The sequence below is a fragment of the Pelodiscus sinensis genome, chromosome 23 (genome assembly GCF_052426305.1).
Source record: "Pelodiscus sinensis isolate ZL-2025 chromosome 23, ASM5242630v1, whole genome shotgun sequence".
Classification (NCBI taxonomy): Eukaryota; Metazoa; Chordata; order Testudines; family Trionychidae; genus Pelodiscus; species Pelodiscus sinensis.
This window is the reverse complement of record NC_143074.1, coordinates 26,859,909-26,883,413: the sequence shown is the minus strand read 5'-3', so window position 1 is coordinate 26,883,413 and position 23,505 is coordinate 26,859,909. Positions and strand designations below refer to the sequence as shown.

The window sequence follows — 23,505 nt, the reverse complement described above, 5'->3', positions numbered from 1 at the left end:
CTTTGACACAGGAACCAGTAAATCCATTCACGAGCTTTTGGAGGACTGGTAACATTCATTTGCATATTCATTAAGCAAATTATGAATATGCAAATAAGTTGTTTCTGGTCCTCCCAAAGCCCCCAGTGCCAGCTTTAGCAAAGCTTTTGATATGGTCACCTATAATATTCTTGCCAGCAAGTTAAGGGAATATGGATTGGATAAATGGACTGTAAGATGGATAGAAAGCTGGCTACACCAGGGTTTCCCAAACTTTTTACTTTAGTTGGAACCCGTTTTTTTTTCCCAGTAGCTTTTTGCAGCCCAAAAATATAAACGCATATAAAAAAACCGAAAAATGAATACATTTTCACTGTTTCACCCAGTTGATACCTGCCCAGCCTAGGCTAGGGCTTGGGGGACCCGGCGCCACACGGGCACTCCGGGAGGTGGGAGCAGGAGCAGATTGGAGATAGGGTATCTGGCTAGGAGGGAGGGTGCAAGGAGGGGACTTGGGTAGGAGTTGGACCTCCCTGGTCTGGCATCTTCTGGACCTGACTGGTCCCACATGAGGGATTTTTTGGACCAGGGGAGGGCATTTCAGGGCCCCTGGATCCCCCCACCCCACTAGGCTTCTTTGCACTTCCCTCCCATGCAACCCAACTGAGCTGCCCACCCCTAGTAGTTCCCTGCACCTCTCCCAAAACCATCCCCACAATCCAAGGGAGTGCAGCACCAGTTCCCTGCAGCCCCCACAGACCAGCTGAGCTGTCCTTCTGTTCCCTATGCCTTCCCCCATCCACCTCAGCCCACTTGAGCCCCGCACTGGTTCCCTGCATGCCTCCCCCACAGCACAGCTGAGCCCCATTTCCCTGCACCACTTCCCAAGCCCCACAAAACTACTAAACTACTGACCCAGCACTGCTTTCCTGCCTCTCCCTCCCCTTGAGTCTAGCCTCCGTTCCTGGCACCTCTCTCCTCCTACAGCCAAACTGAGCTCTGAGCGCCACACTTTCCCCCCTCCCCTGCAGCCCAGCACCCTGCACCTCCCTACTCCTGCAGTCCAGCAAACCACACCTCTTCACTCTCGCAGCCCAGCTAAGCTCCGTTTCCCTGTACCTCCCCCCAAATCGTGCAGACCTGCTGAGCCCAGTGCTGATTCCCCCCCCCCCCCCCCCAGCCCCAGGTTCCCAGCACCTCTTCCCTCCCCACCCCCCCCCACCCCAATGCGGTGCCCGGGGGCAACTCCTCCCTTGCTACACCTTTGCCGGGAGCCCAGAACTTCCAGCTGCATCCTCCGCCCAGCCTAGCCCAGGGCTTGGGGGACCCGGTGCCACATGGGCACTCCGGAAGCCCGGAACACCCTGGCAGCCACACTGAGGCCAGGTATTCCCCCCCCCCCCCCGTGGACCAGTACCAGGCCACAGCCCATAGTTTGGCAACAGTGGCTGTCAAAATATGAACATTTTATTCTTACTACAGGTGTTAGAAATAGGGGAACCGACAATGATTTCTGTGACATTGACAGTCACGTAGTTTAAGACAAAATTTCCAACTCTCACTGCCAAGCCCACACAAGGAACACAGTGGCCTTTCTAATGTAAAGGAAAAAAGGATCAAGAAAATGAATTATCTTGGTTAAGCAGGCACAGGACTCTCGTTATATAGTTAAAGTTTATCAGCCTTAAGTGTATTTAGAATAAAAACATATTAGGCAAAATTAGCAGGTAAACCTGATGTCAGAAAAGATGCACTGCGAGGTGAAATTTTACTTATTTTTTTAATAAAATACAGGATAACTTTTTATTATACTGGCTTTTTTGATCTACTGAAATTATGTTTAGCTATTGGCGTGAAAGATAACAGCTTAAACAGGCACTCATTTTATTTACTCAATTAAAAAGAAAACAATTAAAGTTGACAGATAACATTTATTAAAACATGTTATACCAAAAAGGGCACAGATCTCTTCTATAAGAAGAAAATATTTAACAGCAACATTAAATTAAGTAAAACCATGCTGTGCAATTAGGACAGCAATATTATATAGACAAAACTATCCAACTTTTGCAATACAGGCATAACATTTCACAAAGTATCAATAAGATATGGAACTTTACTATTATAACATTTTGTTTGTAATTAAAACTTCTGTACTCACTTGCATAAACAGTTACATCTCTGGAAGAAAGATCAAATTCCTTGGAGAACAAAAACGCAGCAGCAATTGACTTATGACACAGGCTTCAAGCAAAGTTATCAAAGTCTGATAATTTTGTCACATTGACAATGTATTTGTTTTCCAGCATCTCCCCTTGCGGCACAGATAGCTTAGCTATAAACTTTAACTACCCAGTTAAACATAATTAAAAGGAAGAAAGCAGCAACCTTCCTTTGTTGTTTTGGAAATTCTCAACTCTACTAAATAAAGATGACAAACTAAATACAAAACTTAGGGTTAGGCTCTCAAGATTCAAAGATGGATTAACTCTATGGCACCAGCCCAATAATGATAACCTTAGTTGGTCTGAAGGGTGTCCATTCTCTCATGTCCGAAAGTACAGTGATGTCAAGTATGGACCTTACAATAAAAAGACACTGAAATATGGGAATCTTAGAGCTCCCTCTTAGCTTCTGATGTGTTGTATTTTGTTAGTCTTGACAGAGAAGCTACATTAGAGGGAAGAATTGAGACCAAAGGTCTTCTAGTAGTATCATCTAGGACAGGAGTGGGCAATAATTTTTAATGGGGAGCCACTCCAAGATATTGGCAAATAGTCAAGGGCTGCATTTCTACCAAGAGGATTTGGAGTCTGGGACAAAGGTTGGGTGCAGAAGGGAGCTTGGGGTAGTAGACTGAGGTGCAGGAGGGAGTGTGGAGTCAAAGGGAGTTTGGGTAAAGGAGGGGATTGTGATCAGGGGCAGAGGCATGGGTTGCAGAGTTCAGGAGGGAGTATAGGTACAGGAGGATTCTGGCCTGGGGAGGGGGGTAGGAGGTGGTGCAGGGTCTGAGAGGGAGTTGTGACCTGAGTGAAGAGGGCGCAAAGGATTTGAGTGATTACTTGGGGCAGCGGAATGGGGTGCAGGGGCAGGGAGGGAGTATGGGTTCCAGAGAGGATTCTAGGAGAAGGGTGTAGGAGAGGGTGCAGGGTCTGGGAGGGAGTTGTAACCTGAGGGAAAGGCGTACAGAGGGTTTGGGTGGCCTGAGGCAGGTAGTTGGGGGGGCGGGGGAAAAAGAGGGGATGCCAGAGGCAGGCTCTGGCTGGGAGGTGCTTACCTAGGCAGCTCCTAGTAAGCAACCCTGCAGGAACCTGAAGGCTGCAATGGCAAGCTGCTCCACTTGGCCCTGCTCCAGGCAGGGTGAAAGAGGGGGCTTCATTGGCTGCCCTTGCCATCAGTAAAATCTCTCAGCTGCTATTGGTCAAATGGGCCAATGGGAATGAAGAGATTTTGCTGAGGAGCAGGGCATAGCACAAAGCCTCCCTCTTCACTTTCAGAATAGAGCAGCCACATTTAAAGTGACTGCCCCTGTGCTGTGCTTAAGAGTCCCAGCAAGGCAGCCGCGGGCTGAATCCAGTGGTTTGGACCAGATCCGGCCCGCTTGGCAGCCTCTTGCCCACCTTGATCTAGGATCTCTCTGCTTGTTCATGAATAGTGATAGAAATGTAGCCGTGTTACTCTGGGGTAGCTGAAGCAAAATGCAGGACAATGTAGCACTTTAAAGCTCATCATCTAATAAACCATCTTGTTAGTCTTTAAAGTGCTACATTGTCCTGCATCTTGTTCATGAAGTGATCAAGAATGGTTGCTACCTGAAACTGGGAAGGCTTTTTTGTTTGTTTTTTTAAATACTAGTGTGCAAAATGGGAATGCTAATATATAAACCCAAGAAAGGTGGAAAATGACTCCTAACAGACAGACTCACAGCTCCACTGAGAAAAGAAATCAGATACTTCTCACCTTGATTGCAGGAGACTACTTCAGAATTTCAGTTGTTTAGATACTGTGGGTAATGATCATCTTACAAACCTAGAGATGAAACTAGAAACAATTTAACTTTAGTCTCCTTAGTAGTTCTTATCAGCAGGCCATGCAGTGGACTTGAAGTAAGAAGATTCTGAAATTATCACTTATCTCTCTACAATGATCCAGATATTTATAAAACATGCCCTCTGCTAACGTTTACTAGCCAAAGGAGGGGCTATTTTAACAGGAAGGATAAATTAACAAAACCATGTGTTTAAATGGTCTCATCTAAAATCATAAAGCATAAGCATAAAAGCATAACATTTACCTTAAAATATATCTTAAGTGGATCCCTTGTTTCCCCAGACCAGAATGCACCTTTTATTCCTTGCACAATCCCATCCCAACAGAGGTGCTCTTAAGCTCTGGAAGAAGCTGCATCCAGCTTCTCTGTAACTACATGTAGATCACATTGAAGTGTGGATTCTGGAGAACCACCTACTAGTTTCTTCCCTCCCTCTAGATTAAGACATGAAGTCTACACGTCAATGTCTACCTGTAACCAAAGCATTTCATGTGGCTTAATACCAAAAATCCAAGTGTCTAGGATTACAAATGTTAATGGAGTCATGTCTGTTGGAATTTCATCACAAAATATCTCAACCTATTGGGCAGAACAGTATTAGATGTTAAAACAATTACTATTCATGAAGTCATTAAAAGGATAAGGTTTTTTATATATATAAATATACACACACCGCACTACACATATATAAAACCTTTAAAGTGTCTCTTAGTACATTTATTTTAAAGCTCTATTTCAAAGTTATCTAAATATTACTCGTATTGAAGTTAACTTTTAAAATTCCCATATAAAAGTAATCTCAAGCTAGTAAATGAAAGGGCATCACTGGTCTAGGTCTCATGGCAATACACTTTATTTGGCCCAGGTTCTCAATCTGGGGGTTGAAACCATCTTCTTTTTTATGGCCAGATGGGTCCCCAAATATTCTGTTGTCATTTGGGGGTCACAGTATAGAAAAGAACAAGAGCCACTGTACTAGAACAATCGTGAAGAGAACAGGAGCACTGTCTCCTCCAAATGTAACCATGAAACTCACAGAAATACTCTCTGTATGTGGTAAAGAAGTGTGGGAATGGAAAAATGGAGCCAGTGAGTACAGGAATCCTCTCCCTACAGTCATGTAAACACACAAGGAAATAATCTGCTAGTATAATAAATTTCAGGATTAAAAAGACAGTGTTAATGTGGAAAGAAACCACAGAGGGACTAATATATTTTTCTAAATGTAAAAAACCATGTATAAAGATTTTTAAATACAAAGTGCTTCTATACATCAGGTTACAATGTTAGTGAACAGATACCTGTCTAGTTACCTTGAGTACATGGGTTAGACAGCAAGTATCACCCCTACCCTGCTTTAATGTAGAGTTCAAGTAAGTGCTAAGAACAGGAACTCCTTAATGCTCATAATTTATATGTCCGTTGCCAGCAATGGACTCATGTTCTGTACTCCACATTCTATATGAAAAATATCTGAGAATTGGTAGAATAAAATTTGAGAGCCTTTAAAAAAATCCATTTAAGTAATATACCAAAAAGTTGTAGTAATAGCAGCCCATCAAGTAATGAATCTCACCTTTGTGTCAGACATTTATGTTCAGGATACAGTTTGGTTATATGTTAATTTTTTAATTGGGCTGTTAGATCATTCCTTCTTTAGTTGTTTCTCTTTGTTTACATATGTGGCTTTAACATAAAGGGTCATCTTGTATTTTAGTTCCATGATTCTACAGATTACAGAATCTGGATGCAACTTGGGGCCAGTTAGGCTTGGTAGCCTCTTGGTGCTGGCTAGCTATTTTGGTAAAGGTTACCAGCACTTGAAAAGGGTTACACATACGTGGACTCACCTCATCTGATCGTGTGAAGGAGGGTCCTCCATTCTTACACCAGGTAATAAACTACCTTGTAAGGTTAACTGTTTCTGAGTAGCAATGAAAAGACTTTCAACCATTTTGAGCTGCCTTCTTTATCCCTCATCTTACATCTTATCTCCACCTTTACAATGGGTGCATTCCCTCTGGCCTGACAGTTGGCACTATCTTCCAAAACTATAACGCTGCTCCATCTGCTAAAATATACCCTCCTCATGGAGCACCAGTGCCACCTTCCCACAACCAAGAATCCAGAAATTGCTCACACACCTAAAACTTGTACACAGCATCATATCCCACTGTGTAATTTAAAAAGATCCAAACAAGGTAATTTCAATTGTCAGCAAGGGATTTCATTTGGAGAGCAAACAGCTCTGACCAGCTTCTGCCTCTGAACGTGATCAGTCACAGCGGTTGACAATCAAGAACATGTGTTATGGACTCCACTGTTCAGAGGATTAAATATTTAAATGCCAGTTTATCAATGACTAACAACAACTTCTGAAGGAAGTCTTTTAAATTTCTGTTTTAAAACAAATTTTCAAACAAGTTTTAGTACCAAACAAAAAACAAAAAAACCCCCCAAAAAAACCCCAAGTCAGTAAAGCCATGAAAATCTGAAACTATAGATTAAAGGCTTTATTGAGTTCTGGAATACCACCAACTGTGCACTTAAAAAAATAAAAACATTTTGATAAAATACCCTCTTGCTACACACACTTCTACAAGTTCTTGTTTGATGTGGCAGCCAAGCTTGAAAGACAGGTTGACTGACTTTAACATTATGCACTGCAAAGGTACAAACAAATGAAGTTTCAATGTAACTGGGTTTTAAATTTATTCAGCACACATGATATATTCAAGTGCTTTTACAAAAATGAAAAAAAATAGTACTAAGCCCAGAAATGTAGATAGAAACATACACTGCCCGAGGGGGGAAAAAAAGTAAAGAAAGGCCTAACTCAAAGTGCTTTTCATTAAGAGATATAGCCATCTGAAGACTATTTAATAACCCATGTTAAGTAAATTGGTGGTATCTGTTCAGTTCCATGCTGACAGCAAGTTCTATAGAACTAAAATCCTTGATTGTTTTAAATAAATCAAACACCTAAATCCTGCAATTTCTATACATAGCTAATCTATGCAACCTTGTGCTATTATTACCCTTATTGCCACCTTCTCAATGAGATTACTCATGCATAAAGTCAAGCACAGGAATAAGTGTTTGCAGGATTGAGGCTTTAAGGTTGTGGTTTTTGCTCTGGAACTTACATTATGTTTTCTTTAACTCTTAGCACAATGGGGCCTCCATCAGAGCCTCCGAGTACCATTGTGAAACAAACAGCAACAACAAAAACTATCTCAACAGAGGCTTCTATAAATAAGCCTTATAGATTTGAACTTCCCTTTCTCCTCTGAAGGGGTCCCACCTGGACAGGGCTGAAGCACCTGCAGTGGAGACAGTAGATGGACAAAAATTTGGTCTGCTCACAGCTGTACAGGTTGAACCCTTCTTGTCTGGCACTCTTTGGCCCAGCAACATCAGTGATTCAGCATAATTTTAGTTAGCCAGATGTCCACTTATCATGGTGTGGCCAAGTTTCCCACAGTCCCATAAAGTTTGTTTACAGCCACCAGTCCTGGCTCTCAGTGTTCTGTGCTGTTATTTAGCTTGAATTTACCTCTAAATGTCTTTTAAGAGCCCAGTAAGCAGTGGAAACTTTAGCATTACTGACCTCCCATGGTTCAGCAAATTATCAGGTTCAGCACCGGTCAGGTCCTGAGGGTGTCAGATTAGAGAGGTTCAACGTGTATTAGAAACATCCTTAGAACTTTAAAAAAAAAAAAAAAAAAAAACTTAATTTTCACAATAGCAAGTACCAGACAATATTTGCATAATTAGTTTATTTTGCTTACTCTGCTGAACAATAAGAAGTCCTATATTTTAGTTCATCTCAGTAGTATTCTGCTCTGCTTTGGAGGCTTGGTATGACTTAGTACAAGAAGTTACATGCCGATGAAAACTGTCCCTCCACATAAATCTTTTCCCACAGATATTACACTCGTAAGGTTTTATGCCTGTGTGAATTTTCATATGGCCGACAAGGTGATGTTTCATTTTGAATTTCTTACCACAGACACCACAACCATAAGGTCGAAGACCCAGATGCATGCTCATGTGCCGATCCCTCTGACTCTTGTGTGTAAAGCTTTTGCCACATTGACAAGGATATAGTTTGTCAGCAGATGAAAATCCAGAGAGAGTGGTTTCTTCTTTAATTCCTGTAGCCATTTCAATGTTCTCGCCGTACCCTGCTGCTATCATAACATCCTGTCTGTGAACACTTAGATTTCCATCTGCCCTTTCACCAGAAAATTCTTCCATGGAAGAGCCATAGAAATCAACTTGCTCATCATAGTTATTTTCATCAGCCTGTTCATCAAATTCTGCCTCCATCTTTTTGTCACTTACATGAAAGTCTTCAACTCCTGAAGACTGGATCGAATGTTCTGTCTGAATGGCATTCATAGATTCAGACACCTGGTGCTCATCATAAGAAATATGTGCATCTACACCATCACAGTCCTGCTCAAATCTTTCTGGTTTCACATGGATCCAACGCTTGTGCGACATGATGCTGGGTTTGCTATAGATAGGCCTCGTATACTGACACTCTGCACTGTCACTGGCTCCCTCTTCACCATCCTGACTTGTCATTCCTGTGCTGAGTCTGTCATGTTCTGTTGAAGAATTACTAGGAAGGTACTCGTGTTCTGTTAGCTGAGATGACAGCTCATCTTTAGAGCTTTCTTCTTCATTTTCACCATCCCTCAGCTCCTGCGCTTTGTGGAAATCTGGCTGTCCTCCAGTGCCCAGCTCAAAGGTTTCAACAAGCCCATTATAGCTACTGCTGCTTGGAGATTGATGGTCACTGCCATGATTCATCTTCTGACAGAGAACTGTTGGGTTCCCCTCTAACACTTCAGTGCATTTGTCTACCACATGCCACATCTGAAGGAAGCTTGCTGCTGTCAGATAACTGACAATTTCTGGAGCTGGCATCACCAACCGTCCCGTGTAAGTAGACAGCAAGATATTCTCAAACACTCTTGGATTCATCACATCAGGCAGGACTATTCGCCTGCTATTTTTCAAAAGTACTTGATCACAGAAGTAAGGTGAGCTGGCTGCAAGGACAGCTTTATGGGCTCTGAATAGATGGCCCTGAACTACAATGGAAACATCACATAACTGTCCCTGCTGGCGCTGCTGGTTCAACTTCTGTAAAATGGTGCTAGAAAAATCAGGAAATTCCACTCGAAAAGAGTTTGTCCCAGACTCCATTTCATTACAAATCTAGTGTTGTGCTGCAAGAGAGAGGAAAATATAACGAGTTTCAATGTAACTAAGCAGAATTTATCATGAGGCTAAATTTTCTCACTCAACTTTCTTATCTTCAAGTCTTTCCTTTTTTAGGAAAAAACATCAAACAAATGGTCTGGTAGCACTTTACAGACTAACAAAACATGTCGATGGGATCATGAGCTTTCGTGGGCACAGCCTACTTCTTCAGATGACTGGAGTTATGATTAGAGGATCCTAATCTGAAGAAGTGAGCTGTGCCCACGAAAGCTCATGATCCCATCGACATTTTTTTAGTCTATAAAGTGCTACCAGACCATTTGCTTGCTGTTTTTTTCTGTAACAGACTAACTCGGCTACCCCCTGAAGCTTTTTTAGGAAGGGACACTTGCGTGGGTTGACATATTTAAAGTAAGTGGGCTTACTGACTAGTCGAAACTAGTTGAGTTTTAGGAACCTCAAAAGCTGCCAGTCTGTTCCTGCCTTTTCTATTTTCTTAGTCTTTCAATTTTAAAAATGTTCTACAAGATTACAAGCTGCTACACCATTGGTACACACGTGAAGGTTGGATATATAAGCATATCCTGTACAGCTGGTTATTTTATGAGAATATGGGGATTACTCATGCACGTGATTAGAAGGGTCAAGAGTAAAAAAAAGTGGTTATTTTGATGAGGGTTGCTTGATTTTCTTATTTAACTATTTCCACCATTTCCTAGAGTTTCTCAAGTGGGAGAAATCAATTTTGTTTTCCAACTGCCAGCCAAATCATCTCCTCAAACCTTTTCCATAAGAGGAAACTGACTCCCTTTAAGAGAGTAAATTCACTTTAAGTTATAGTTTAAAAAAAAAAAGTTATTTCATAGTTCAGAAAGCGACTGTCAGTCTTAAATAGGGCAGAACTAGTTAACTTTATTATGAACAATATTTTTCTGCCACTCATTTTGTAAAAGGAAAAAGTAGTACCTGTTACTATTTGTACCTGAAAGACTTAGTGACACAAACTTTGAATTTTCCTAAACGCTATGTTATAAATTCCCTTGAGTCAGCATCTTTTAAATGCAGTGATGGGGGTATTTTTTGTTTGATTGTTTCTTGTTTTTTGCTTAAAGTAGAGTCTAACAAGACTAAATTCTTTAAAGAAACAGAAGGTAATTAAGGGCCTCAAATAATTCAGCTGTTTAGTTACAAAAAGAGAAGTCCCTAGAGAGCCCTGTTACATGATAGTAAAGAAACAGAATTGCTAATGTGGTCAAGAACGATAAAAAAGCAACTTTAGCTGTGTGGATAGATTTGTAGAAAATTTAAAAGAGCACAAGCTTGAATCAGATGTGGAGTGGTCAGATGCTATTTGAGCTTCCAGAAATTTTTGTGCATCAGCAATTTGATAGAAAACCTACTATTTTTAACTAACAAGTGGTGCTACGGTACCTTAGAGACTAACCAAAATATACAACAAAAAACTCAAACAAAAGGAAGTTTTTCTTCACACAGCCAACATGTGGAACTCCTTGTCAGAGGATTTTATGAAGACAAGGACTTTAACAGGGCTCCAAAAAAAGAACTAGCTAAATTCATTAAGGTTAGGTCCATCAATACTCATTAGACAGAATGTATTGGAATGATGTCTCTAGTCTCTGTTTGTCGGGGTCTGGAATTAGATGACAGGAGAGGGATCACTTGATGATTACCTGTTTCTGTTAACTCCCTCTGGAGCATCTAGCATTGGCCACTGTCAGAAGACAAGATACGGGGCTAGATGGACTTTTGGTCTGACTCAATATGGTTGTTCTTATTTTCTTATATAGCATCATGAACTTTTGTGGGCAAACAAATTGGACTGGAAATTCATCTGATAAAGCGGGTTTTTCCCACAGAAGCTCAAGATTCTCTAGATTTTGTTTAGTCTCGAAGGTGCTACAGGACCACTTGTTGTCTTTAACATTAAAGACTAACATGGCTACCCCCTCTGAAATTTTTTACTATTTTTTATGTTCGATTGTGACAGTCAGTCACAGGAATACACTTTTCAAGGTACAGTATTTAGATTTTTTTTTCAAAGTATCTGTTGTGTTGACATGTTTATCTCTTAGAACAATGTTCTGACTTTCATAAAAAGTTTTTTCTAATGTTTAACAGAGATTGTACAAAAATCTAGGAAAGAAGCCCCAATTCACTAACGAGTCAAAGAAACATAGGGCTGCAAGGAACCTCAAGAGGTCATCAAGTCCAGTCCCCTGCACTAAAACGAGACATCCTGTGATACCTTAAAGACTAATAGATTATTTGGACATGAAGTTCAGATCTAACAAAGTGGGTTTTAGCCCATCAAAGCTTATGCCCAAATAATCTATTAGTCTTTGCTGTTGTAGATACAGACTAATGCAGCTAGCCCACTGATACTGGTCACCTGTGCTGAGACAGGATCAAGTAAACCTAGACTTACCCTGACAGATATTTGTCCAATCTATTCTTAAAAGCTTCCAAAAAATGGGGTTTCCACTGTCTCCATTAGAAACTATTCCCTAGAGACTGACTTCCCTTAAATTTAGCACACCTTTGCTTAAAATCAAGCTAATTACTTCTTCTCATTACAGACAAGCACATGTATGCAAAATTTGACAATTATTATTAATTAATTTAGGAGATGCTAAAGAAACAGCATCACTTTCTTCATGCAAAGCACAAACTAAACGAAGTGAATCAAACAATAATTCATGGTTACATAATCTTTTCCTGGTAATTTTGGAGGTGGAGATAGACCTTGCATTCAAAATAGAAGCTGTCAAAGGTCATCCTTTCAAAATTTAATAACTGGGGAACAAACTCTCTCCTTTAAGGCTAAAAATTAAAGCAACACAATTGCTTTACCTTATTTATTTAGTTGGAAGACTACAAAAAAATTGAGTGCTTTACTGGCAGTAAATAATCATGTTACACTTACTTGCATTTGTGGTGTAACTAACTAGCATTCCTACTGACCTCACTAACATCTATAGAAGATAAACAGATACTGAATTGTCATAGGATGACATGGATGATCATTATCTGAGATCAATTTGTCCGATAGTGCATAGAAAATGTTAATCAGAACGCTAAATGGCTGATTTCCTTTTAAATCACTGTATTATTAAAAACATCAGCTTTTAAAATCTCTTATTATAAGGAAAGCTATTTCTCGGATATTCCCAGCCAGTTAATTGCCTTTTATCTACTTCTAAGAGTGCTCTCTTGGGAGGTAGGAGCCGGCTACAGGTATACTGGCGTCCGTAAATTTAATCTTAGTATTTACGAGCAATCCTCATTTGCTTTTTTTCACTCTTTCCTAAGAATATTGCTCTTGTTTTACAGGAATGCAATCAGCTCTTATTAGGAGCTTCATTCTCCTTATGCGTATGTCAGGGCTCTAGGCATACCAGATAAAGAAAGAAGCCCAGCTCCAATGCAAGAATCCAGCCAATCCAGGCTATCATGGCATTGACACAAAACCAGTATGGTCATGGATAAGTTATTTTCTGCTTTGCAGAAGCAAATGACAAGGCTACTGAAGTGTAGCTCTTCAGTAACAGCACAACAGGCAACAGTCATTTTCATGGGCAGCTGGTGAAGGCCCAGCTTGGGAAGGCAAGCTCCAGTCCTGCACCTTCCAACCCAGGCCCTGCCCCTGGAGCCAAGCTCCGCCCGCCCCCAGCCAATCCTTCCTGGTCACTTAGAGGGCCAGGGCTGCCATGCTGCAACCCTGGCCCTGGTCCCAGTCCCAGCCTCCCTAGATGGCCAGGGGAGCCAGGCTTCTGCGCTATGGCCCCAACATTCCTGGGTGGCTGGGAGACCAGGACTGTTGACTTTGCCTTCCTTACATTACTGGCCGCTCATGGTCATTCTACTACACTGCATCTATTGAGTCATACACTTTTTTTGCATCTTACTATGAAAAATACTATTATTTAGGAAGAAGCAGATAGCTATCACCATCACCTCTTTTTCTTTACATATGTTTTAGGAACTACTTGTGTCTCATGATTATCCTGCTGTAAGAATTCTTATTCTCTGTAACAAAAGCTACCGTATATACTCGAGTATAAGCCGAGTTTTTCAGCACAGTAAGTTAAATAAATTTTTGAAAGGCACTGCTGGATAATAATGTATGACTAGTGTAAACTACCATCTTTCAATAAACATACATCCTAATCCCATAAAGATGTACAGAAGAGAATATATGTTGGCTCAACATGATAACATTTCTAGAGGGGATCTGTTTTCCTGCTTTTTGCATACAAAGTTTACTATTAAAAATAAGTGTTTACATAAAGGCAATCAACTCAATCATACTGTAAACAAATATAAGTTAAACATGAAAAGTGAAATATTTTTAAAATGTAGCTTTCTCTTCCCTATTTACTGTGTTTCCTTGTTGTATTTCCTTCGTCTTGGACAACGAAAGTCAATAAAACCTTTCCCCTTTTGATTAGAGAGAGTTCTATACTCTTAGTACTAGGATGTTTGGGTTCAAATATTACAAAATAAATCAGAATTATATTTGGAAATAAATAATTGGTTTTAAATTTTATAAAAGTTTGTTTTTACAAAATTTGTTACTTTTATTATTTATTTTGCAGACCACCTCAAGGTTCAAGCACATTGCCTGTTCTATATGTATTAGAGATCATGTCCAGAAGATTTTACAATTTAAAAAACACACAAAAAGACAATATAGTATATCTATTTTATAGAATGTTGAAGTTCAGCAAAACTAACTGGTGTATCCCAGGTTTCTAAATCAGTTTGTAGGCGGTTACAGGAACTGTACCCAGAAGAAGGATTTGCCCTTGTAGCCTCATGCCTTTTGATATACAACAGGTGCTGCTTATGAAGTACAGTATAAATGGAATCATAAAATCTGGAAGTGACTTTGAGGTGTCATCTAGACCAGGCCCCCGCAGTCATGGCAGGACCAAGCATTATCTAGACCCAGGATTTCCCAAAGTGTACATTAGAGTAGGGATGTTAAATATCGATTAATTGAATAGTCGAGTAACCTCATGAATTCTTATTGGTCACTCGAGTATTCTATAGTCCCAGAGGTGGAGCCAGCAGCCTGTGCAATCTGGCTCCACTCCCGAGGAGCCCCCTGCCACTCCACGGGCTGCTGCCTCTGTATCAGAGGCAGCAGTGCTGGGTGCCAGGTGGGAGCTGGTCCATGAGGGGAGCCAGTTTAAAAAACAGCTCCACTTGCAGACCTGATATAGGGGTGGCAGCAGCCCCTGTCCTGTCCGCCAGCCTACCTTCTAATACACTTTAAATGCACAGTCACGGAGGGAGGGTAGGTCTGGGACCCGTCGCAAGCTGGGACTGCAACAGGCTGCTGGTCAGCCTGCTAAAAAATGTACTGGTGCAGGGGAATGCGTGTAGTCTATAGCATTAACCTATAAGCTTTTACTTATTCGTTAGTCGATGACACTATTACATCTCTATTCCAAGAGCTCCACAAGAAAATATAAATGACAGTTGTATGAAGCAATGTTTTTTGATAACATTTTAGAAGACTGTTTTTATAAATAACTTCTTATACTGAGAACTATTGTGGCAATATTCAAAAAATAAGCTTGACACTGCAACACAAAATGAGAGTAGGGGATATATAAAGCTATGTGTAGCTTGATGAAACACTAAGCCTACAGCTGACTAAGGCGTGCTGCAGTAGCATATAGCAAGTTGTGAGCTATGTGAGCTGCAGGCCCAATGACATATATTAGATGTTTCAAACACCCAATTCAATTGACTGGCCTAGCTCTTTATAAGTCAAACATTTCAGAAGATATTTATATCCTGCTTTCTTTGGACCAAAGCCTGTTGCAGTACAGTGTTCTTCATGCTGTACTTTTGCTCAATGTTTTGCAATACATTGTAGTCTACCCTTATTACCAAATATCTTCTGCAAAAGCATTAGGGATGTAAAATTCCCTTTAATTGGTTAACCAGTTAAACGTGGTATTTAACCAGTTAACTGATTAAAGACGGCATGGGGAAGAGCAGGGGCACTGCAGCCCTTCTGGGCTGAAATAGCCGCCCTGCCACAGGCAGGCACTGCTCCTGCCTGGCCAGAGCAATCTCTGCCCGCGGCCTCACCACAGACAGGAGCTGCTCTGGTTATCCCTGGGACAGGCAGGGAGCTGCTCCAACCCCCAACTGTTCTATTAATCTTTCACATCCCTAATGGGTAAATAGCTAAAAAAATAAACTTCGGCTGAAACGAATAAGTAAAATGTCGGAACAGGAAAACAGACATAATCACAGGCTTTTGTCACTGAAAAATCAAAAAAACAGAGTTGCTGAAGAGGAAACCACCCTTCTCCACCAGATTAGCAGCGGGCAACAAGAAATGAAAGTATAATGAGAATTATTTGTCTTTTGGATGTACTTGCATTGGAAATAAAGATGATCCTGACGTGCAGTGTGTCTTGTGCAACAAAGTACTTTCCAAAAGTTCTCTGATGCCTGCTAAACAATGAAGACATTTAGAAACAGATCATTCTGAACATATAGACCTGCACTTTTTCAAGTGAAAGCTTGACACTTTCAAATAGTAAAGTATCAGGGATGAAAATAGATAAATCAGACAATGAATACACAACAGAAGCATCCTACAACATGAACTACAGAATTGCACTCACTGGAGAAGCATATACAATTGCAGAAAAGCTCCATCAAGCTTTGTGCAAAAGATATTGCAATATATATGCCTGATGAGTATTCTAGTTTAAAAAAAAAAAGTGGAAGCAGTACTGCTATCAAACAATACTGTTGCATGTCACATTCAAGAACTTGCTGCTGACATTGAGAAAGAGCTAGTAAGGGCTACCCCAAATTTCCAGGACCCTATAGGGGCTCCAGAGCCAAAAAAATTCGGGAAAACCTAATCTAGATTAGCCCTGATAGGTGCCTGTCAAACCTGCTCTTAAGAATCTTCATGATGGAGATTTTTACAGCCTCCATAGGCAATTTATTCCAGTGCTTAGCCGCCCTGACAGTTAGGCAGTTTTTCCTAGTGTCCAACCTAAACTGCCCTTGCTGTAATTTAATCCAATTCCTTCACATTTTATCCCCAGAGATTAAGAAGAATAGTTTTCTCCCTCCTATTTGCAACAACCATTTGTGTGCTTAGAAGACTGAGAAGGGACATAACGGCTTTCATTTTCCAGATTAAACAAACCCAATTTCTTCAATCTTGCCTCTCAGGTCATGTTTTCCGGACTCTTAATCATTTGTGTTGCTCTTGCAATTCTGTTGCAATTTGTCTACATCTTTCCTAAAATATAGTGCCCAGAACTAGACACAGTATTCTAGCTGAGACCTAATTAATGCAGAGTAGAGCAGAAGTACTTTGTGTATCTTTCTTAAGACAGTCCTGCAAATACATCCCAGAATTAATCTTTTTTTTTTTTTGGCAAGAGTTACATTGTTGACTCATATTTAGCTTGTGGTCCACTATGACTCCCAGATCCCCTTCTGCAATATTACTTGCTAGGCAGTCATTTCCCATTTTGTGTGTGCGCAACTGATTGTTCTTTCCTAAAAAAAAAAAGTACTTCACATTTGTCATTATTTAATTTCATTTAGGCCATTTCTTCAGTTTGTCCAGACCATTTGAATTTTAATCCTATCCAACAAAACACTTGCAACCCCTCCCAGCTTGGTATTCTCCACAAACTTTATAGGTGAACTCTCTTTATGTCGCTGTCTCAATAATTCATGAAGTTATTGAACAGAAGCAGAACTAGAACTGATCCATGCCAAAGCCCATTATTTATGCCTTCCAGCATGATTATGAATCATTAGGAAACCATTCCCAGAAAGTAGTTATCAACCAGTTTTGCATCCATCTTATAGAAACTCCAATGAGGTTGTACTTCCTTAGTTTTTTATGCGGTCATGCAAGATTGTTTCAAAAACCTTACTGAAGTCAAGATATAAACACATCTACCATTTCCCCCATCCACAAGGCTTGTTATCCTAGCAAAGAAAACTATCAGATTGGTTTGACACAACTTGTTCTTGACAAATCCATGCCAACTGCTTATCACCTTATTAACTTCTAGATGTTTGCAAACAGATTGCTTAATTAGTTGTTCCATGATCTCTTCTGGTACAGAAGTTAAGCTCACTGGTCAGTAATTCTTCATCCTTATTTCCCTTTTTCTAAATGAACACTATATTTGCCCTCTTCCAATATTCTGGAATCTCTCCTAACTTCCATGACTTGTCAAAAATAACAACTAATGGGTCAGATATTGTCTCAATTAGCACCCTGGGTATTCTAAGATGTATTTTATTAGGTTCTAGTGACTTGGAAGACCTCTAATTTGTCTAAATCATTTTAACTTGTTCTTTTCTATTTTAGCCTTTGAGCCTAACTAATTTTCATTGACACTCCTCACATCAGAGTTCAATCGCCAGCAACCTACTTAGTAAAAACCAAAACTAAGAAATCATTAAGCATCTCTGCAATTTCCACAGTTCCTATTAATAACCCAGCTCCCCCATTAAGAATATGCCCTATCCTGTTTTTGGACTTCCTCTTGTTTCTAATGTATTTGTAGAATGATTTCTTGTTACCATTTTGTGCCTTAACATTTCTAATTTTGCCCTCACGTCCCTGCTATTTGTTTATAATCATCCTTTGTAATCTCACCTCATTCCCACTTTTTGATTTCTGACAATCTGTGGTTCGAGCTCTCGCCTCTGTCCTATGCTCTTGGACCCCAAACATCCACTCTCCCGAACGGTGTCGCCCTCGCCCTCGCTTCCCTGCTCTGTACGTGACTTCACAGAGTGCTCTCCCGGGCGGGCTGCCCTTCCCAGCCGGCAGCCAGCGGGCCAGGAACCGCCCCCCCAACAGCGGCCGGGCCCGGCGCAAAGCGGCCTGGCTCTGGGGCGAGGGGGGATGAGACTGACCGGCCCCCGCCTCCAGCCCGGACAGGGCCTCACCTACAGCAGCGGGGCCTCTCACATGGCGGGTCCCGGCCGCCGCTACCACCGACGCGACTTCCCTGCCGGGCCTCGGACGGGCAGCACCCGGAAGCGCTTCCCCACGCTCCTGTGCACATTCGCTTCCGGGTCACGCGGCGCCGGAACTGACCCGTCTCCATTAAGGGCGCCGGGCTGCAACCTCGCCTAGAGCCGGCCTCGAGCGCGCGACATTCAGGCCGTTGCCCGGGCGCCGTGGTAAGCAGGGCCCGCGTGCCAGCCCCGCCCTGCCCGACCAACCGCCCCAAGGGCATTAGATACCCCCCGTCACCGCCCCAAGGGCATTAGACACCCCGCCGTCACCGCACAGACCGCCCCAAGGGCATTAGACACCCCCCGTCACCGCCCCGACCGCCCCAAGGGCATTAGACACCCCCCGTCACCGCCCCAAGGGCATTAGACACCCCCCGTCACCGCCCTGACCGCCCCAAGGGCATTAGACACCCCCCGTCACCGCCCCAAGGGCATTAGACACCCCCCGTCACCGCCCAGACCGCCCCAAGGGCATTAGACACCCCCCGTCACCGCCCAGACCGCCCCAAGGGCATTAGACACCCCCCGTCACCGCCCCGACTGCCCCAAGGGCATTAGACACCCCCCGTCACCGCCCCGAAAGGGCATTAGACACCCCCCATCACCGCCCCAAGGGCATTAGACACCCCCCGTCACCGCCCAGACCGCCCCAAGGGCATTAGACACCCCCCGTCACCGCCCCAAGGGCATTAGACACCCCCCGTCACCGCCCAGACCGCCCCAAGGGCATTAGACACCCCCCGTCACCGCCCCAAGGGCATTAGACACCCCCCGTCACTGCCCCAAGGGCATTAGACACCCCCCGTCACCGCACAGACCGCCCCAAGGGCATTAGACACCCCCCGTCACCGCCCCAAGGGCATTAGACACCCCCATCACCGCACAGACCGCCCCAAGGTCATTAGATACCCCCCGTCACCGCCCCAAGGGCATTAGACACCCCCCGTCACCGCACAGACCGCCCCAAGGGCATTAGACACCCCCGTCACCGCACAGACCGCCCCAAGGGCATTAGACACCCCCCGTCACCGCCCCAAGGGCATTAGACACCCCCCGTCACCGCCCCAAGGGCATTAGACACCCCGCCGTCACCGCACAGACCGCCCCAAGGGCATTAGACACCCCCCGTCACTGCCCCAAGGGCATTAGACACCCCCCGTCACCGCACAGACCGCCCCAAGGGCATTAGACACCCCCCGTCACCGCACAGACTGCCCCAAGGGTATTAGACACCCCCCATCACCGCACAGACCGCCCCAAGGGCATTAGACACCCCCCGTCACCGCCCCGACCGCCCCAAGGGCATTAGACACCCCCCATCACCGCCCCAAGGGCATTAGACACCCCCCGTCACCGCCCAGACCGCCCCAAGGGCATTAGACACCCCCCGTCACCGCCCCAAGGGCATTAGACACCCCCCGTCACCGCCCAGACCGCCCCAAGGGCATTAGACACCCCCCGTCACCGCCCCAAGGGCATTAGACACCCCCCCGTCACCGCCCCAAGGGCATTAGACACCCCCCGTCACCGCACAGACCGCCCCAAGGGCATTAGACACCCCCCGTCACCGCCCCAAGGGCATTAGACACCCCACATCACCGCACAGACCGCCCCAAGGTCATTAGATACCCCCCCGTCACCGCCCCAAGGGCATTAGACACCCCCCCGTCACCGCACAGACCGCCCCAAGGGCATTAGACACCCCACGTCACCGCACAGACCGCCCCAAGGGCATTAGACACCCCCCGTCACCGCCCCAAGGGCATTAGACACCCCGCCGTCACCGCACAGACCGCCCCAAGGGCATTAGACACCCCCCGTCACCGCCCCAAGGGCATTAGACACCCCCCGTCACCGCACAGACCGCCCCAAGGGCATTAGACACCCCCCGTCACCGCACAGACTGCCCCAAGGGTATTAGACACCCCCCATCACCGCACAGACCGCCCCAAGGGCATTAGACACCCCCGGTCACCGCCCCAAGGGCATTAGACACCCCCCGTCACCGCACAGACCGTCCCAAGGGCATTAGACACCCCCCGTTACCGCACAGACCGCCCCAAGGGCATTGGACACCCCCCATCACTGCCCCAAGGGCATTAGACACCCCCCGTCACCGCCCCAAGGGCATTAGACACCCCCCGTCACCGCCCCGACCGCCCCAAGGTTATTAGACACCCCCCGTCACCGCACAGACCTACCCACAAGCATTGGACACTCTTCCGTCACCGTACATATCTACCCAAAAGCATTGGACACACCCCAGTCACCGCACAGACCTACTCAAGGGCATTGGGCACAGCCCAGTCACTGTACAGACCTACCCAAGGTCATTGGACACACCGCAGTTACCACATAAAGCTTCCCAAAAGCATTGGATACAACCCAGTCATCATGCAAACATAACAAAGGGCACTGGGCACTACCCATTCCCTGCACAAACGTACTCAAAGAAATTGGGCACAGCCCAGTCATTGTGTAAGCTTACCCAAGGGCATTGGGCACAGCCTAGACACCGCACAAACATTCCAAGGGCATTGGGCACAGCCCGGTTACCGTATAAACTTACCCAAGGGCATTTGGCACAGCTCAGTCACCGCACAAATGTGGGACTAGTGCAAAGGTGCAGAGAAGCATGTGTAGGGTTAAGGCAGAGTTGGGGAGCAACTGTTCCTTGATCAAATAGAGCACCTCGGGCAGAGAGTTGGTTTGTATATTATGTATAATTTCAGCTTTGGGGTGAGAATACACTTGCAGCAGCCTTTCATTGAGGAGTGGTATGAGCTAGGGATGTTAAAAAACAGTTATTGTTGTAACTGTGTAGCCGTTTAAAATTACAGTGGTTACACACTGGCTCCCTGGGAGCAGGGACAGCAATCAATGCTTATCGGTTACTTGTTTAAACCATTACTCTCTTACATCCCTAGTTTGAACAGTTAGTTCTGCTGTCCCCTGTTGGGATGCTTTATGTCAGACTGGACTCCCATAAGAGGCAAAGCAATTACACATGTGTTCTATATAAGGAATGTGGCTGGCAATAAGAGGCTGCTGAGAAGAGCATTAAACAGTACTCAAAGTTTTTCAGGTGTTCTCTGAGCTATCCAATTTCTCATATTTGTTCTGTGGTAGGCAAGTATGAAGTTGAACTTCACTCGTGTTCTGATATAAAATCATTCACAATACAAATCTGAATGAGAAGGTACGTCTACCCAAGAGGGCTAAAGCCTAAAGAAGCTAAGCAACTTGAGCTACATCAATTGCATAGCTTAAGTCAACATAGCTTATTTTGGCATTTGGCACTATCTACACAGCAGGAAGTCCAAGAAAGAGCACTCTTCCTCCGACTTCCCTTTTTTCATAAAATGAGGATTACAGGAGTCAGAGTAAGAAGTCCTCCAGCTTGACATTATGTTGAAATAACTGCTTGTAGTGTAGATGTGGACTTTGTTATTTTGGAATAATGTCAGTTATTCCAAAAATACACTGCTGCGGAGACTTACCCAGAGAGAAGACCATATTAAAGAGTTAGGCCCTGATTTTGCAAGGAACTTGTGATTAGTGTTCCCTATAAGCTGTGTGCTTTGACTGCCACTCAGGAGAGATTAGAGTGCCACCCAGCTGCTTAGCAGAACACCACTGGCCACCAGAATGTGTTTTTGTGGTGGTGCACATGCACACATGCCTCAGTTCATATTCAATTTATTCTGCACATGGATTGAAAAATGTAAGGAAACATTACATCCTCAAGGCCACAGAGGCTTGTTGGCCCCTTCTGGGAGCAGTGGTAGAGCCTTGTGTGGATACAAATGTCTACCTGAGGATAGACATTGGCATCTGCTGATCCACAGGGCTCTGCTCCTGGGAGAGGCTGTGGCCAAAGGAAACAAGCCTGGATCTAGGAACCAGCACCTTGGGCCGGCAGCTTCTCTCAGCTCTGCAGCTGCACTGCCCCTGGCTGCGTGGCTCCATTGCCCTGAGCCCTGCTGCTGTCTGCATCTCCTCTTGGGTCATACAGCGCCACTGGAGGTGGTACAGCCACACAGCCAAGAGGAGTTGGCAGTGTGGGGAGCTGGCTCCTGGCTGGGCTCTTGTCCTTTGGCCGCAGTGTCTCCAGGAAGGAGAGCCTTGCAGATCAGGGGATACTCATGTCTATCTGCAGATATCTGTATCTGCAGGTACACATTTGTATCTGCACAAGGCTCCAGCATGGGGCCAGGGCAGCCTCGCTGTGCTACCAACCTGGAGTCTCTAGCAGTAAGTGTTGCCTGGCAGGAGACCACACCACAAACCCAACCCCTTCCATAGTCAACACCCCTCATGCACTGCTGCCCTAACCCTGATTCCCCCTCCCAGGGCCAGTGCCCCAAATCCCTGCTCCAGCCCTGACCTCCCTTCCAGAGCCACCACCCCATACCCATTTCTGCACCTCAGACTCCTGCCCCAGCCCTGACCCTCCCATAGTCAGCACCCAAATCCCCTCCTGCAAAAAAAAAAAAACCACAGGGAAAAAATTCTCATGAGAAAAAAAGAAGGGAGACCAAAGTTGTTGAGCAAAAAAAAAGGACCCGAGAGTTGTTAAGCAATAAACAAATAAATTGTTTTTAAAAAACAGCATGGCCCTTTAAGAAACGCTTTGGAGGCTTTTGGGCCCTAACAGGCTGTCAGTGGTCATCCGCCATCTTGTCTCCCTGCTCTGGGCTGAACAGCTCCCCTGCGGAACCAGATAAGCACCATCTGGCCGGGAAAAAAAATCAGAAAATACTGGACATTTTAGGTGTCCAGTATTTTCTGAATTTTTTTACCAGAAAGGAGGCGAAAATACCGGACTGTCCGAGTTAATAACAGATACCTGGCAACTCTAACACAGACCCAGAAAATAAATCAAAGCTTATATGGCCATGGAACCACTAAAACAACCCAGCACTGCCACGCTATAATAATTATGTTTATATAATGTATATGTCAAGTGTTAAGAGTCAGTAACTAAAATAATACAAATGGCTGGGAATATGGTCAACATTTTGACTTCCCTTTTATCTTGTGGTAGTTAGCTTTCATTCTGCAAGGTGCTTTCCTGACTTACTAAATGTTCTCTGATTAAAGATACTAACATTTAAAAAGAACATTCCTTGGTGCTTTGTTAGTTGGTGACTGAAGCGGATTTGGGATTAGATGAAAAC

The 23,505-nt window shown here is 44.1% G+C and overlaps 1 protein-coding gene and 1 long non-coding RNA gene across 5 annotated transcripts in view; one reads left to right on the top strand and one right to left on the bottom strand.

The window, feature by feature from the left end:
- Nucleotides 1-1,768: 1,768 nt before the first annotated feature.
- Nucleotides 1,769-18,393, bottom strand: ZBTB43 (zinc finger and BTB domain containing 43). 3 transcript variants are annotated; one of them, XM_075905750.2, is made up of 3 exons: nt 18,254-18,393; nt 7,822-9,273; nt 1,769-7,736 (listed from the first exon to the last, which is right to left on the bottom strand). In XM_075905750.2, the coding sequence occupies exon 2, from the start codon at nt 9,248-9,250 to the stop codon at nt 7,850-7,852; it is 1,401 nt and encodes a 466-aa protein (XP_075761865.1). In that variant the 5' UTR covers nt 9,251-9,273; nt 18,254-18,393; the 3' UTR covers nt 1,769-7,736; nt 7,822-7,849. The 3 variants fall into 3 exon arrangements, with proteins under 3 accessions (XP_075761865.1, XP_006130820.1, XP_006130821.1); XM_006130758.5 differs by lacking the exon at nt 1,769-7,736 and having other exon boundaries at nt 7,795-9,273; XM_006130759.5 differs by lacking the exons at nt 1,769-7,736; nt 18,254-18,393 and adding an exon at nt 17,958-18,235 and having other exon boundaries at nt 7,795-9,273.
- Nucleotides 18,371-23,505, top strand: part of LOC112547049 (uncharacterized) — a 131,618-nt gene continuing 126,483 nt past the window's right edge. For both annotated transcript variants that reach the window (XR_003090792.3, XR_012897220.2), the window contains exon 1: nt 18,371-18,490. This is a non-coding gene — a long non-coding RNA (uncharacterized LOC112547049). The remainder of the gene's footprint in view (nt 18,491-23,505) is intronic.

Coding starts and splice junctions, on each gene's coding strand:
- ZBTB43 (XM_075905750.2), bottom strand. CDS start 9,250: ATGGAGTCTGGGACAAACTCTTTTCGAGTGGAATTTCCTGATTTTTCT.